Below are 16918 nucleotides of genomic sequence, written 5' to 3' on the forward strand. Positions count from 1 at the left end.
TGGTCAACTGCAGGGCGATGAATGGAAACTAGAATTCTGTGACAGAAATAGTATGTACTTTCAAAGGTTATACACCTGGAACCTATATAATGTGATAAATCAATACTACCTCAACACACACACACACACACACACACACGCACACGTCTCTGTGAAGGTCCTTTTAAAGTCCCCCAGCTCTCAGTACCAATCCCAGGTCCCAGTCTCACCCCACCTCCCATCATAATCTGCTTAGGTTTAGCAGGAAGCCTGTTAGGTCAGTAAAAGCACATTTAAGGAGCACCCAGTGAGAATAACCCAGTCAAAAGGCCATCCTCATGACCACAGCACATTATCTGCAGTCCTGAGAAATCAACACCTTTACCATATATTTTAAGGCAGCAAAAGATACACAAAGTACAACATAAGCATGCAGGTGTAGTGGCAAGGTCACCATGCTGAAGTTGCACACACCTGGGGAGGTCGCACATGCAGGAAAATGTTCAAGACTTCTTTACAGCAGATTCTGATCCAGGCTGTTTCCATGTAATCTGGTATCTTCACTCTCTCGTACAAGGCTGTTCCTCCACTGAAACATGTGCCAGAATATTCAAAAACTCTAGGGGTCCCTAAAACCTAATGGCTGTTAGTAGCCACAGACCTGTAATTATTTTTTTTTTTTAAGATTTATTTATTTATTCGTACAGAACTGGTTTACAGGCCAGAGATGCGGAGGGTGAGAGGATTCACCAGAGTGGGGAGCAGAACAGGCAGATCGACAAGTACACTGCTGAGGGGAGCAGCGGGCGGAGAGTACACTGCTGAGGGGAGCAGCAGGAGAGGTCTGCCACGCCATGTGGTCACCTCCAGGGCAGTCGGGAATCGAACTCATGAGCAAGTTGCTTAGCTTTTTAGTGCTGTGCTTTAACCTGCTGCGCCACCAGGGAGGGCCCCTGTAATTATTTTTTAAAGGCAAACTCAAGACTCTTCAAATGAATCCATGCAAGGGTTGGATGAGATATTGTATCTAATGGAAGTTTTCTAACAAATATTGCCTACTTTGATATCCCATTACCACTGCAGAAGACTCAAAAGTTTAGAAGATAAAAATCTAGGTAAATATTTCTAAAATGGGTATAAAATAATATTAGGAAGGGCAAATGAAAAAATAGAGTTCTAAGGAACATAGGCTAAATCCTAGCAATATTTGCTTTCTATAAACATTTTCAGTCACAAGGCAATTCCTCAAACATATTGGAAACTAGTTATGTAAATCAAAGGCATAAATGTTTTGATTAAGACCATTAGATTTTCTAGTGCATACAAGACAATATTATTGGTGTCCTGTCACAGTGCTCTTGAGACGATACATTTTCCCATGTCCAAACAAAATGGCTATTCTATCAGATTTTCTGAAAATGGGCTAATAAATAAAGTGGGCTGGTTAACTCGTTATATCAAGTATGAAAAGTAAATGAGAAAAAGAAACTTCGGAGAAAATAAAAGTTGAAAAGTAGCAGGGTACATATTGGATTGGCTGATTTTCAATCAAAATCGCCCCAGCCAAAAATTTATTTTTAAGATTCATTTATTTATGCACACAGAGCTGAAGTATAGGCCAGAGGTGCAGGGGTGGTGAGATGATTCACCAGAGACAGAGTAGGGAACAGAACAGGCAGATTGAGGAAGTACACTGCTGAGGAGAGCAGTGGGCAGATCAGGAGAGGTCTGCCATGCAGTATGAGTTACCTCCCAGGTGGGATGGAACTTATGCTGAAGTGGCTTTTAGCTTCTTAGTTCTGTACTTTAACCCGCTACAAGGATGGGCCCACCTCAGCCAAATTTTGAGGGGGCTAAATTGAGGGCAAGAGAAAAAAAAAGGAAGGATGTGGGGTGAGAACAGTGGAGTAGCTGACCAAGAGGCAAGCTGCTTGCAAATATTCTTTTGGATCAGATCTGTCCAACTGGAAAACATAAATATACAGATAGCATTGCCTCAGGCTACCTGTTGCTATTATGACAGCATTGCCTAGCTGATGTCTGTGACTTTGCTCAAGGCAAAGTCCACAAGGTCAGAGTTTAGACAACTAGATTATTAAAAAAAAAAAAAAAAAAGACAAACCCAAACCATTGGTTCATGTTCTCATTTATCAGAGATTCCAGTCCAATAAAATCAATGTTGTTGAAATGAAAAACAATTCTATGCTATAAAATGAGAGTTTAATTTTACTCAAATCAGAAAAGGGTAGATGTGAGAGGAAAAAATGCCAAAAACATTTAGAAATATAGAATTTATTTATATTCACCATAAGACAGTTTCACATTCTGTACATGGTTACCAGAAGAGAGATAAAGCTCTCCAAGTTTATGATGGCGTTACATTGCTATCAAACATTACTTAGCCGTGACACTTATTTTCCCCTTTAAAAAATTTAAGGCTCATTTCCCAAAAGGTAATTTTGCCACTCACTTTTGTGTTTAAGAACTGAGAAAGTTGTGAAATAAACTGTAAAGGGCTTTTGCACTTTCACCTGCATCCACTGGAGACTGTCACATGATTTATTGTTGCTGTTGTAAAAGGCTCCTCTTTGAAACTGTGATTACAAATTCAAACAAACGAGTAGACAGGGAGGCACTAGTTATACATCTTCAAAATACAAACAAGGAAAACGAAAAACTTCAGCACATGTTATGGGCTAAAGTATTTGTTCGAAAGTTGCAGACGTATACATGCACACACACTTGACTCACTTCTGTCGGGTAAAGTTCACCAAGATATTTCTCATCTAACACTCTAAGAATAAATATTGACAGTTTCTTTCAACTTTTATCAAGAGATCACAAAGTTGTCCTTTCTCCTAAATACCAGACTTTTCTCCATTTCAACCTTGCAGTAGGTCAGAGCCATGACCTTAATTGTGAACTGGATGTGGCCCACATCACTCCCCAAAGACTAGAGGGAGTGGGAGGAAAGGGGGTGAGAAAGTGAAGAGGGAAAGAGGGGTTTGGGTTTGTTTTTTTCTTGATCATTACCATATCAATGCGTTCCAAAGACAGTAAGTTCCAGAAGTGTTTTAGAAGTACTGTTTCTTGTATATTTCTTTCAATCAACAATGGCACAATCATTTCAGAAAAGGCAGAATCTGTTTAAACACAGTAAACTCCCTTCCACTTCATGGGGCGAGTGTTTTAACAACAAAAGCCCCAGGGGGACAGTAGATCCCGCCCCTGGCATAGAGGTAGAGACAATCATCCTGTAGAAAAGATTGCAAATTAAAACCAAAAACAATAAAAGAAAAAAAATGCCTCCCTTATCTCAAAACACACACACACACACACACACACACACATTCCATTTTAAGGGAAGCCACGTTTGATCTCCAGAGGCAATCAGTCCGATTCTGAGTTAAGAGATCCATTGCCCACGATCATTTTGCTGTAATTCTTCTGCTGCTCCTCCTTGAAAGTGTCCTTCACCTTTTCTCTCTTTAGTCCTCCATCCCTGGGAACACAAAGGCAAATAAGTAAAGATACTCCCTGCAATGATTTGAAAGGGTTACTTGTTTATACATGCTGCGTAGTTTCCTGTGCCTTATTGGTCTGGTCAGCAAACAGGGCAAAGGACCCTAGATCCTGAAGCAGAAAGACTAGTTCCTCTCTCCCTTTATGAGATTAGTATCTCATGATTGGCTAAAACAAAGACTAATATCCCAACTCAGTTTCTTTTTCAAAGTTAAGGCTGCCTTATTCACTATTTGGACATTACATTCAAATTAGTTCTTTACCTATCTTCTCTCCCCCATCCCCCAAGAAAAGCCGAATACTATTGTTATTTTTTCATCTAATCAACCTACCTATTGAAAAAACCATTGGGCCAGTTTTAAACAGATGCACAGGAAATGATCAGGGTGTTATGTATGTGTAGGTAAATTACCTTAAGGATCAAAAAGTAACCATTATAAAAATCTAATCCTAATTTTCACAAATTATACTTTCATTTAAAGCACCATATGTTTCAAATATTTCTAATCTTCTAGATTTCAAAACAGACTCATAATGAAACCAATAAGAAAATGATAAACTGCATTCAACCACCAGTTAGTGCCTATGTAAGCAGGCACGTGAACCTTTGAACTGTCTCCAGGGCAGTAAAAATACAGACCTGCTTGAGCTATAAGAACTCTGCATGCTTTTCCTTCTTTGGAAAACACACACACACACACACACACACAACTGAAAGAGCTGGGAGGAGATTAGACTATCTAGGACCACTATCTCTCTCCTAATTTAACATTTCAGATTTAAGTTTTAGGAGAGTGTAGACTGAGAATTTGCTTGCTTTACTGTGCCTGTTTAATTTTAACCCAACCTAGCACAAATGTTTACTAAGTGTTCTTTAAAGATGATGAATAGATAGGTTAGCCGGTGAACTCAATGCCCTGAATACAGAACTTGACCTCAGACAGATGCCTGCCAGAGACCATTGCAATATTCTGATATTCCGACTCTAGAATCAAATCCAAGACATTTTCCACTAATAAATCCTCAACTTAAAACAACAGACTACAGTGCACAAAATCCTCCAGGGGTCAGTTGTAGGAAATTTTCATAAAGGAAGGTCATAAATTATCACTAGTTCTCTAGAATGAGCCACAAAAGCCTCTTGGACCCAAATGCACTGAACTCTGAATAGTAAGAACTAAAGGGGGGGGGGGGGGCAGAGGAAGAGATAAGGGGGCATGCCTCCTTTTCTGAGGACCAGTACAACAATGTGAAGTTAGCAACAACTGCCCTTGAGCATTCTGATACTCCTTTTACTCAATTCTTCCCCAGTACCCAGTCAACCTACTACTGCTTAAAATACCTGTCCTGACTTGTCATGTGTTGCAACGGCAGCAAATCTTAGAAGGAACAATCATATACAAAAGTTAGTAAGAATGATACAATTATGGTCTCATTTAATGTAGCAAACCAACCTAGAGTTAATTTATACCTTATGGGTAAATGGCAACTACACCTGGGAAAGCAACGGGTGTGTTTTCTTTTCAGTGAATAGGCCAGGTAATTAAAACTCACCCTTTATTGTCAAATTGCATAAGGCCTGATAGAAGGAAATTGAAAAATGCTGAGCTTATTTGTGATGGACTTTGTTTAAGCAATCTGATCTAGAGCCTGTCTGATGTCAGTGGCTGACTTCCGCAAGCTGTTTTTATTTCTCAATGCTTTCTTCCTTTCTTTGGTGTCTGAGGCTACCCAGGCTATAGTCTAAGCTTTTCACAATGACTTCAGGGCAGGAGCAGGGTTGGGATTTCAGGTAAGAGGAAGGGGTTAGAGAATAAAAAAAAAAAAAGAATAAAAAGGAAGCTAGTACAACATGACCATGGATCACAAGAACATCTGTAACCCAAGACCTTATAAATAAGGGCATTTGTAAGTTCATCATTTCATGATGTTATGAAACAGCTTAACATATTACAGTTTAGCTAATATAGTACAAACGTTAGCCGAAACCTACCTAAATCCTACTTCTTGTCTAAGAGCCACCACTTACCCTAAACCAAGAACTCATACTTGAGGATTAATCCAGAAATGTTACTGCAAGGCTTCCCCTATTTTTATCTCTCATCAACTACATGGGCTTTGTTAACTAGCATAATAGATTTTAGAAGTGGGTTTCCAACTCTAGACACTGGTGGCTTGTTAATTAGCAGAGTGGATTCCTAAAACAGCCTTTCTAGAACAAAATTATTTGCATTCAAGATATGTGAACATTTTAGAGCCTTTCCTCATCCTGGTGTAAAGAAGTTGAAGAATCCAGCTAGCCCAAACAGTCCTGAGTGCCTGCCTGGTTGACAACAGCCTGAGTCCATTCCTGCTGCTAGAATATTGCTATAATTGTCTTCCATGAACTTTTCATGTAAAGTGTTTTTGAAACAACAAAACAGATAGTAGAGATTTTATTCTATTCAGGACTGGAAATATGAATTGTTTTCTGCCCACCTGCTAATATAACACCTGTGTGTATAACAGAATTGAATCTTCCATTATGATGGAAGGTTTTTTTGTTTGTTTGGGTTTTTTTTAGATTTTTTTATTTATTCATACAGAACTGTAATACAGGCCAGAGATGCAGAGGGTGAGAGGATTCACCAGAGACAGAGCTGGGAGCAGAACAGGCAGATCGACGAAGTACACTGCTAAGGGGAGCGGAGGGCAGGTCAGGAGAGGTCTGCCGCCATGTGGATCTCCTCCAGGGCAGGCGGGGATCGAACTCATGAGGAAGTGGCTTAAGCTTCTTAGTGCAGTGCTTTAACCCGCTGCACCACCAGGGAGGGCCCAAGAGCAAGGTTTATATCCTTCCAAAATTCTTATGCTGAAGCTCTAAACACCCGATTTGATAGTATTTGGAGATGAGGCCCAGTACTCTTTCATTAGGAGACACCATTGAGGGCTCTGTATACTCTCTGGTGAGCATAATCTCTCTTTACCTCCCTTTCTGTTTGCACAAAGAAGAGACCAAGAAAGTATCCACGTGCAAGAGAAAAATAGAGAGGGCTCACAACAGAACCCCACCCACTGGTACACACAGACGTCCAGCCTCCACACTCTTAAGAATGTTCTGTTAAACAACCCAGTCTACATATTGTTATAGAAGCCTGAGCAGTCTATATACACTCACCTACTTCTAATCTTTCTCAACAAATGAAAGCCGTAGTTATAACTAAAATATTTCACCTGTTTCCTTCCTTCCGAGTTTTCTTTAATATAGTTTATAAGTAGAGTTGAACATGAACAGCCTATAAGTTGCCCCTGATTTCCAGGATCCATTTCTTACCCCCAAATCCATTCTTCCTTTCTTCAGTAACAGAACCCTACATTTCAGCTAGGAATATGACCACACAGAACAAAGACTACATCATCCCTGCATCTTTACAACTAGGTATTATCATCACATGGCTCAGTTCTAGCCACAAAACACAAGTGGTATGCCCACCCCCAAGCCTGTGTCCACAAGATGCATGTGTTCTCTTGCTTTGCTCTCTCCTGCTAGCCATTTGCTCCAACTCTCAGTATGCCTGGAGAAGCCATCAAGTCATTAAATGGAGAAGCCATCAAGTCAATAATCGGGTAAAAAATACAGAATGAGCTATTATTTCAACCTGAACCACCTCTGTTTAAGTAAAAGGGATAAATGTCTATTTTGTTTAAGCCATTGTTATTCTGTATAAAATGCTACATAGCATAATCAATGACATCGAGACCGTAATAGTCACAGTCTTTTACCATTTCTGCTTATCTTGCAAGGACAGCAAAGTGGGCTTGTAAAACAATGGCACAAAAATGTACATTTTTGAAGAAAGAAAATGGTTGTTTCTTCAGATGACAAGTTGTGTTTCAGAGCTTATGTCCAGAAAAGTGATCGCTGTACCTCAAGGGGACCTTTCATTGTCTGGATGAGAAATAGTCACAGAGGAGGGAACCGGAAGCCAGGCTCATGACCACATGAATACCACGCAGAAGCAAGAAGTGCTCAGTTTGTGAGGAAGCAGACCAGTCAGGCTGTGATTGAGTTACAGTTGCCCATGACAAATAATAAATAAATAAAAGCCACAGAGACAGCAAAACCCATACATAAGTAACCAACTCTGCAGAATATAAAAAGGAGTCCCACCGTTTTCTATTACTCCTGCAAACAAAGGTACCTGCAAACAAAGTTTAATAAATATCTTCTAGAAAACCAGGAGATCAAAACAAATGGGGAGAAAGGGAATTCTGCAGCCAAGCACACTGAGGTTATACCCAAAATGATATAGAACAGAAGGTGGAGTAAAAAGTTCAGGCAGTTCCCTGCTCCAAGCTACTTTGTACTGACAGTGGCCAGCACCATGGGAGGAGACAATCAAGGGAAGTCCCCTGGGCTAACATCATCCCGGCAGCTGCTAAGAGTCTCTGAGTGTCCAACCCAAACCTGGGCCAGCCCACCATAGCAGCCCACCATAGAGCCAAAACTCCTTGCTGACGCAGCAGCCTGACACTCTCAGGTTTGTGTGTCTGATGTACAGTTAAGACTAGAACGCAGAAACACTGATGCTTGAAGTGGGGAACTTTGCTGCAAGTCACAAGCAAGGAGCCAGGAGAAATAGTCAAATCTCCTCCCCATCTATGTAGAAGAATTTCACATTGGGAAATGGGATTGAGGACAAAGAAAACACGTTAATGATGCAAGTTGGTAGAGTCTGATTGGTTGCTTGCTGCTGAATCAAGATGTAACTAGAAGTTATGTTCAGAACTGCAAAAAAAGCTGGATGCCTCTCATTTTTTTGAATGTCATCCATCAGACCACAAGCCTGGCTTCTAGTATCCCGAGAGCAGCAAACATTTCTCTGGGCCTCCACACTGAAACACACTTTGTCCAATTATGAAAAATCCTTTTCCCCTTGCTTAAAATGTGTAGGAATGTTTGTCCCATTGTTTTATTCTCACAAACTCAGACTGATGTTTTTGCAAGATAAACTAAAACAGGAAAATACCACCTTGGCCACTACAGTTTCAACGTTATTAAAAGGTCTTTAAAAAAAAAAAAGCAATGGTACTTCTGAGAAATTTCTTACCAGGGAAGCTCAGTCAACCCCCCTTGCACAGCAATAGCAGACTTTACTCTATTAGCAAACTGAACTGCATCTTCTCCTTCCTAGAAAATAAATACATACATTAAGGATATATCCAGGATATACAGTTTTCAAGTAATGTCTTAAAAGTCTCATAATCGTTTAGATTTGTTTTAAAATATCAGATTCACATTTTAGTTCAAATATGTTCTCATTTCAATGTAGCAAATTGTTCTACTGAAAACATTTAACGCTGTATTGTTTGATTTTTGACCATGTGCACATATTCTGTTGTCAGTCTTATCCAAGATATTCACATTCCATAATAAACCAACAGCAGTTATAAAAGCCACAATGCAGAATCATCTCTGAATATATAATAACTTAATATGAAGTCATTAAAAAATGTTTCATGCGCTGAAAAAGTAGGAGGGAAATTCAGTTTTCGAAGATGTGGAGTGTCAGCTTAAGGCTCTCTAGTGTTTGTCTGATTAGATAGGGCACCAGAGGCCAACTGTTATCTGTCATTACCTCTCTAGTCATGGGGGGCATGTACCACACGTCACAGACGATGGCCCAGCTGGTCATCATTCGGAGCAGGTAGCTCACCATGTTATATTTACTGCTGTTCCAAAATGCATCTCCAAACTGAGGATTATACTAAGAAAGAAGAAAACACATCCCAGTCATGGTCAATCATCTCTCGTGGGCCCCAAGAAAAAAAGAAAAGCAACTTTACTTGATAAAAATGAAATCGACCACACCAGTTAACTTCTCTGGCCAGAGCCCCAAAATCCTACACCAAGAGAGTGATTACACAATTCTGAAAAATCTGTCCCCCCACTTCACTGGAAGGGTGCTGAAAGCAGTAATAGTATCTGATTTGCAATCAGTATGTCCTTGTGCTCAGTCCTTGGCACAATCACCTTAGGGATGCATTTATCTATAGAAGGAGAAGCATCGAGTGAGGGGGTAAAATGTAAACTATGGTGAACTTGAGCAAAGGGTATACACGTGCTCCTTACTACTTCACATTACAAAATTGGAATTATTATCAAAATTAAATGTATCAGGTCTCTGCATCTCTGTCTCTGTTTGCAGAAGTGGGAGGGTGGTATGTTTTACCTTAATTGCAACAGGATGTATGGTTCCTCCAATTTCAAAGCTTCCCTTTTTAAACATCATGACTGAAGTGTTGTTGATACAAGTTCCTGCATGGGCATCAAGGAGGGGCTCTGGTGAATACTTTTAAAAGCAGCCGTTTTTGAACAAAATTTTTATAGAAATTATTTTTAATTAGAATAGTCAAATCACAAAAATTTACAGATATTTTACTGCCACTGTACAAATCAATTCCTACTTAAGTAGTAACCAGACTCTTCTAAGCAGATTTAATGACAAACATACTTCATTACTGAATTTCTGTTTACACTAGATGATTATTTCAATTTATTTAAAATAAAGAACTTTAAAAATTATGGTCCATGTATTTCTAAGGTCATTACCAAAAAAAAGACTTAAAATATAAAGATACATTGTCTTTATCAAATCTTAAAAGGGAATGACCTAATTTTGACAGCCCATTCCACGCAACAGAAGAAAAGAGATCTGGAATAAGAATGCCAATTCTAGAACAATCCAACTCCTTAGACATTTTTGGTATTTGTTGGTGTAACTGTAGTCTGGTATACCGGGTTCCATCTTACCTTCAGGAAAGATTAATATAGGTAATTTTTTCTTATCAGCAATATGTTCTTTTAGTCTGTAAAGAAAAATAAAGGGTCAAAATTCTACCTTTAAAAAGAGAGAGCTCTAGAGAAGCCCTCTTTGTTATTCTTTACTTCTATAGCACAAATGTAACTGTAAACCAAAAAGAAATACCAGAAAAGGAAATAAACTCAAATTGATACCTTTCTTACACAGTGTAAAGGTAACTATTTCAATATCTCTTCTTCCAACACCAGGGACTCACAGTGCCTTCTGCCTACTCTTTTCAAAGAATACTAGACAGTCATGCAAAATAAGCTCTGGATTCCTGTGTTCTGAGTCCCACGCCTTTCTCCTTGTTCCTGTATTTCCTCATTTGAAAAAGCAGGAATATTGATTGTTTGACCTGTCTGCCTTGTGACCAAAAAGTCTAAGAGTAGTCCTTCATTGAGTCAGGTTGATTTATCTTGTGAAATATGTACCATAAAGCTGAGAATGATGCATATTATTCCAGACTTAGGTCCCCACCCTTGCAGTCAGCCCTACTTTCCTAAATATTCTCCAGAAGCTGGTAAAGTTGAGACAGACAGGTTACAGCTGCCAGTGTCTTATTGCTTAATAATCTCATGATGAGGAACAATTTCTCTAACCTTAAACAGATTTCAACAAGTATTTTATATTTCACTCTTAAAAGCATGAACTACTCTCGTGTTCACAGAAGTATTGGCCAGAGTGTCTTCAGTTAAAGGTCTCCAGCAAAAAGCCACTTACCTAACAAAGGTTTTGGGAACTCACCTCTGACCTAATTCCTTCTTCTCTTCTATAAAGAGCACTAGCTTTGGCTGTGTCTAGCTGGATTTAAGTGACCATTAGGTCATTCAGCAAAAACTAAGTCAACCATCTATTTATTTGACAGTTATTCAAGATTTAAAGCAGCAATTTTTAACCTTAAAAACCCAGTGATTGCACTATATCCAAGTCACAACAATACAGATTTACATTCTTCTAATTTCATCATATATATCCTACTATGACTATAGAAATAAAATTTCCTTTAATTTACCTAAAGCAAATGATTCACCAGAAAGTCAACCACAAGAAGTTTATGCTTTAATTCTTTCATCCTTAGTGCTGTTGTGCCCTCTTTGACAGGAAAGACAAGGGTTATTGCTTTTGAGACACCCCACTGAACATGAGTCAGGTGATAACAGCTAACCTCTTAGTAACCAAGTGTCGATCCTTCATTTCTGAGCGTTCAAACCAGACATGTGGACAAGCCTTGACCATAGCTCTCTGGATGATTCCCATCAATCCACCATGTACTTGGCCAACCTAGAAATACCATGAGTAAAAGAGAAAAATGTAAAGGCACAGTTGTTCTAAGAAAGAATTTGTCTTTTTAATACTAATAAGTTCCTATTCCTCCTTCAAAGAAAAGATTAGTCCTCTGCTACTGATGGAAGTTCTTATCTGTTCAAAGGGCCTGAATGGTCAAATGTAAGCAAAAGATGTTTATTTTTTTTTTCATAAAGCATGTACTATGAACTAATATGAAATACTAACAAAAAAGTTTTAAGACCTTAACAATTAATGTTTTTTAATTAAGATAATGTATTTTTATAACATTCCACATGACCCAGAAATTACACCTCCTCAGAGGCATGTAACCACACCACACCCACCACCAAGATCATCATAATTTTTGTAAAAGGTGTGAGATGATGCTCTGGCTTCACCTTTTTGCATATGTGATTGTCCAGTTTTCCTAATACTAATTGTTGAATAGACTTCTTCTGTACATGCTCTTGGCTCTTCTGTCAGAAACTGTCTACATACATGAGAATTTGTTTCTGGGCTCTCAATTCTATTCTAGTGTACTGTGCATCAGTTTTTGGTCTCGTGCCATAATATTTCATCTCGTAGAGCTTTGTGGTATAGTTTGAAGTCCGGGAAAGTGATGCCAACTAATCTTTGTGGTCAGGACTGCTTTGGCCATTTTGGGTCTTTTGCGGTTCCATATGAATTTCAACAATGTTTGTTCCATTTCTTTGAAGAATTCCTGTGGATCACTGATATGGATTGCATATTGTACATTGCTTTAGGTAAGATGGTCATTTTTACAATGTTAATTTTTCTAGTCTATTAGCTGGGAATATTTTTTCTCTTTTTGTGTGTTGTCTTTCTTTTAATAATCTTTTATGGTTTCTATTATAAAGATCTTTATCCCCTTTGTTAAGCTTAATCATAGGGATTTAATTCTTTTGGATGCAAGTGTAAATGGTAATTTTTTTCCTTGACTTCTTTCTCTTCTAGCTTATTATTTACATATAGAAACACAACTGATGTTCCTAAGTTGATTTTGTGATTTGTCACTTTATTGATTTTTCAATTCATTTTAGTGGAGTCTTTAGGGTTGCCTATGAATATTATCATCTGCATGTAATGTACTATGTGCTATGAACTAATGTGAAATACTAGTTTTATTTCTTTCTCAGTTTGGATTCTTGTACAAATGCTCTAGCTATATCATAAATGCATTCTGAATTTTATCAACTGCTTTCTCTGCATCTATTGATATGGTTATATGATTTTTAGGTGTTGTATTGTCTTTGTGTTCTAGGATAAATCCCAGTTGGTCAAAATGTCTGATTTTTAAAATGCATTTTGCTTGCTAAGATTCTGTTAAGGATATTTGAGCTTATGTTTATTAGAGATATTGGTCTGTAATTTTTAGTGGTAGATGTGCCTGGTTTTGATATCAGACTGATGCTGTCTCATTGAACATTCAATGAACGTTCAAAAAGATTCCCTCTTTCCCAAATTTGGAAGAGTTGGAGTTGGGAACTTCAGTGGAAAGTTGAAAGAACACACTAAGGGAGCTAGGTACCACTATTTACTCTACATACTGGCCACAAGCAATAAAGATGCTCTTTGTCCACAGGCTGGGCACACGAAAAACTAGCCATTTCTGGTTATATATAATGGGATCCTGCCTGAAAGTCACACATAAGGGAGGGATAGGTGGATTCCTGGAAATGTTATCAACTGCTTTCTCTGCATCTATTGATATGGTTAATAGGGGGTCCAGGAGACCCTGCAGATAAGGCTACAAAGCAATATGCCTAGAGGGCTGTGCTCTCTTGTGGAGCAAGAAAGTATGAGAACAAGAAAGTCCAAGATATCACACCAAATCCAGATTAGCACCTCTGCCAGCTCCCCTAGGTGGGCACCAAAAACCTCGGACTCTCTTATTCTGTGGGCTGTGTTTACTGTAACCACTTGTAGAGTATGAACATTCATGAATCTTCTTCAGATACATAGCTTATGTTTAGACAAAAGAAGCCAAAGGGGACCTCGGAAATGTAGTTTCCTCCCACTTCTGCCCTCCGCTGGTCCTGATTTAAATCCAGGTGGCCAAGGTTTCTATCACTCAGCCCACCAAAAAGTTCACAATTACTATGCTTTTCTAAAACTTGATTAATATAATTAGTTACACCCAAAGCATGGAAAATGTCAACAACATTTTGAGGCCCTTAATCAGAAGTAACCTATACTCAACTGTTTGTTAATCACAATACAGAGTAAATTAGGCAGGAGGTCAGAGCCTCCATTTTCTCATCTAAAACAAAATCTTAGCTTTGACTTCATCACTAGGATAAAGGGAATGTCAAGTATCATAGATGTGAAAAGGAATTCTCACACAGATATAAAGATTTCCTCTACTCCCCAAACTGCTGGAGTCTCAAAGATTGCTAGTGCAAGAATTCTTTAATGGGCTTTGAGGAATCCATGAACACTTGAAAATTATATAGCAATTATGTCTATACAATGTACACACATTTTTTGGCTTAAAAAAGGATACATAGGGCCCTCCCCGGTGGCTCAACGAGTTAAAACACAGCACTTGAAGCTGTCCAAAGCCATAGCAGCATGAGTTCAATTCCCTGCCAGAAAGGGGAACCACATGACCCACCCTCTGCTCCCCTCAGCAGTGTACTTCAGTGGATCTACCTGTTCTACCCCCCACTCTGTCCCTAGTGAATCCTCTCACCCTCCCCACACACACACCACTGACCTGTACCCCAGTTCTATATGCTTAAATAAAATCTCTTTAAAAAAAAAAAAAGATACATAACTCTTAGCTGATTCCCAACCTAAAAAAGATTAAGAACTACCAATTTCCATAAATCTTTTCAGAGGCAGTTAAAGTTTCCTTAGGTTGAGAAATAGCTCCACAGCTTTGAGAATTTCATAATGCATTCAAATGTGGTTGCCCAAGGGTTAGAGATCTGAAATTGTGCTTTAGGCTAATTAATATCTGGCCATAACTTAAAATCTCTATAAGATCCTTCAAAAACCATATAACCTGTGATGAGTCAAACACCAGTACGTGTGCCTTAGAGTTATACCCAGAGCATGGAAAATGTCAACAACATTTTAAGGCCCTTAGTCACAAGGAAGTTATAATTGACTCTTTGGTAATCACAATACAGAGTGACTCCTTCCAACAGCAGAAACTTAAGGTTGGCAACCTTCAAACTCCTTTCCAGAGAAGCACAATAGACTACAACTAGCAGTCACTGCAGCTAAACAAACAAAATTAAAACCATCAGGTCTCCTTGAGGCTTAAGCTACAACCAGGTGATATGTGACAAGACTCCCTGAGACCTTCTCCATCATCCTATTCCACACACCAAATCTTGATAAATTCTTAAAGGTAAAAGAAAACAAAATTTTGAAGGCCTCCCTGGTAACCTAAGGATTAAGTCTCAGCATAATCACCACTAGGCCTGAGTTCAACAAACCCAGTCAGGGATCTGACCCACATATGGCACAGCAGACCTCTCCTGTCTCACTCACTGCTCTCCACAGCAGTGTAGTCAGTAAAGCTGCCTGTTCTGATCCCCACACTGCCTTTGGTGAATCCTCTCACCTCCGACACCCTCAGTACTCTGGCTTACACTCCAGTTCTTCTATGCAAAAAAAGAAAAGAAAAGAAAAATGCCAGAGCATGGTTCATCCACACAGAGTTTTTGGAGTATTTGATTTTACTGTGGGTGTGGTTCATTGTTGGGCTTGGTTTTGTTCCCTTTCTTCTGGGATGTAGGCAAGAAGTGAGAAAGGCAATATGGTATAAATATTTGCCTTTCCCACTTGAGCACCATTAAAAAGCCATATATTTTTTAATTGCATATGCTTCCCTAAGTAAGACGAACTAATTGGCTGATAAGGGATTTGGACAACTCTGAAGAGGAATATTTTAATGTCTCAAAAGTGTTATTAAGCAGTGCAGGGATCTTATAAGTAAGATGAATTCAACTTTACAAAGTCCCTTTGATTTCAAGTATGTCTACATTTTTAATAAGTTAATTTTTTACTACCTTAAATACTTATTTTCTTTCTTTCTCTTATACTATCTATTCCTTATGTGAATATATGACATAACTTACTTAGCTCCAGTGGTATAATCCAATTGTTCTCTAATATGAAAAACTCTAATTCATGCCAAAACAAATCAAAAGCTTGGGCAATCCACAAAATATACAACTACAATGAAATTTCAATGAGCTGCTCTTACCATCGCATAGCACCCATCTGTGGTCAAGATCAGAACATCTATGGGAGACGTATGGTTGGCCACACAAATGCCTCCCTTCTGAGGCCGATACTGCCTGAAATGACAAACAATTAGAAATGTCAAGTCATGAAAATGACTACTATATCTGCAGAACAGTATGTAGAGATTCATTCTCCCCCGGCCCATCCTTTTTTTAAGAAGTACATTAAGGCAATAAAGTCCGGAAGTACATAGGTCCATCTAACAAGGCTATCTACAGGCAGTAAGATGAGGGTAGGCTAAGAGAATGGGAGAAGGGGCCCTTGGCATCCCTTTTAAATATATTTGTTGGGTTATTTTTTGTCATATTTTCCTTTTACTATGGAAAATACTTTTAAAATATTAAACTAAATTACAAAGACTCCATTAACTAATAAAGGTTCGATATGTGGAGTTTCACTTATTTTATCACAAATATTTTCATGTTATTTTCATCTTCATAAACACCACTTTTAATGGCTTCATGGTGATCCACAGACTAAACTTACTATAGTTTCCTTCCTCCTACCCACAGTGAAGAGGTTGGCAAACTTTTCCTATGGTGGACAACATAGTACTACTTTAAGCTTTGAAGATTAGCTATTCTCTATCAAACTGCAGGAATTTGGTGCTTTTGCACCAAATAAATGAGCACAACTGGTTTCTGATAAAATTTATTTACAAAAAACTATTGGCAGGCCACATTTGGCCTACAAGGACACAGCCGAGTTTGCCAATCTCTGTCCTAAAGTTTAACTTGACACTGAAGGAGCAAGTAGTTTTCTTAGGGCCTATGTAGAAAATAAAGGAACCAGATGACTAATGACTTTGGCATGTTTTTCTTATAATTAAAAGCATTTTATAATAAATTATTAACACTCCTCTATATATTTAAAGCACCTACTCTGTAAACAGTGTCTTCTATGATCACATTTCCATCAGTGCATTTTCTTCTACTCCTCACCCCAAAACTCATCTCAATCACAAAGTCATGTAATTTTAAAGTCATTAGGGGACTTTTATGTTG

The 16918-nt window shown here is 38.5% G+C and overlaps 1 protein-coding gene across 2 annotated transcripts in view; it reads right to left on the minus strand.

The window, feature by feature from the left end:
• Positions 1-2244: 2244 nt before the first annotated feature.
• Positions 2245-16918, minus strand: part of AGPAT9 (1-acylglycerol-3-phosphate O-acyltransferase 9) — a 51088-nt gene continuing 36414 nt past the window's right edge. For both annotated transcript variants that reach the window (XM_012724291.1, XM_012724292.1), the window contains exons 6-12: positions 15874-15967; positions 11512-11627; positions 10295-10350; positions 9714-9799; positions 9120-9248; positions 8592-8671; positions 2245-3481 (exon numbers count right to left, since the gene is read on the minus strand). In XM_012724291.1, coding sequence (XP_012579745.1) covers positions 3370-3481; positions 8592-8671; positions 9120-9248; positions 9714-9799; positions 10295-10350; positions 11512-11627; positions 15874-15967 — 673 coding nt within the window. In that variant the 3' untranslated portion in view covers positions 2245-3369. The remainder of the gene's footprint in view (positions 3482-8591; positions 8672-9119; positions 9249-9713; positions 9800-10294; positions 10351-11511; positions 11628-15873; positions 15968-16918) is intronic.

Source organism: Condylura cristata, unplaced genomic scaffold, assembly GCF_000260355.1.
Source record: "Condylura cristata isolate star-nosed mole 26May11 unplaced genomic scaffold, ConCri1.0 scaffold00012, whole genome shotgun sequence".
NCBI lineage: Eukaryota > Metazoa > Chordata > Mammalia > Eulipotyphla > Talpidae > Condylura > Condylura cristata.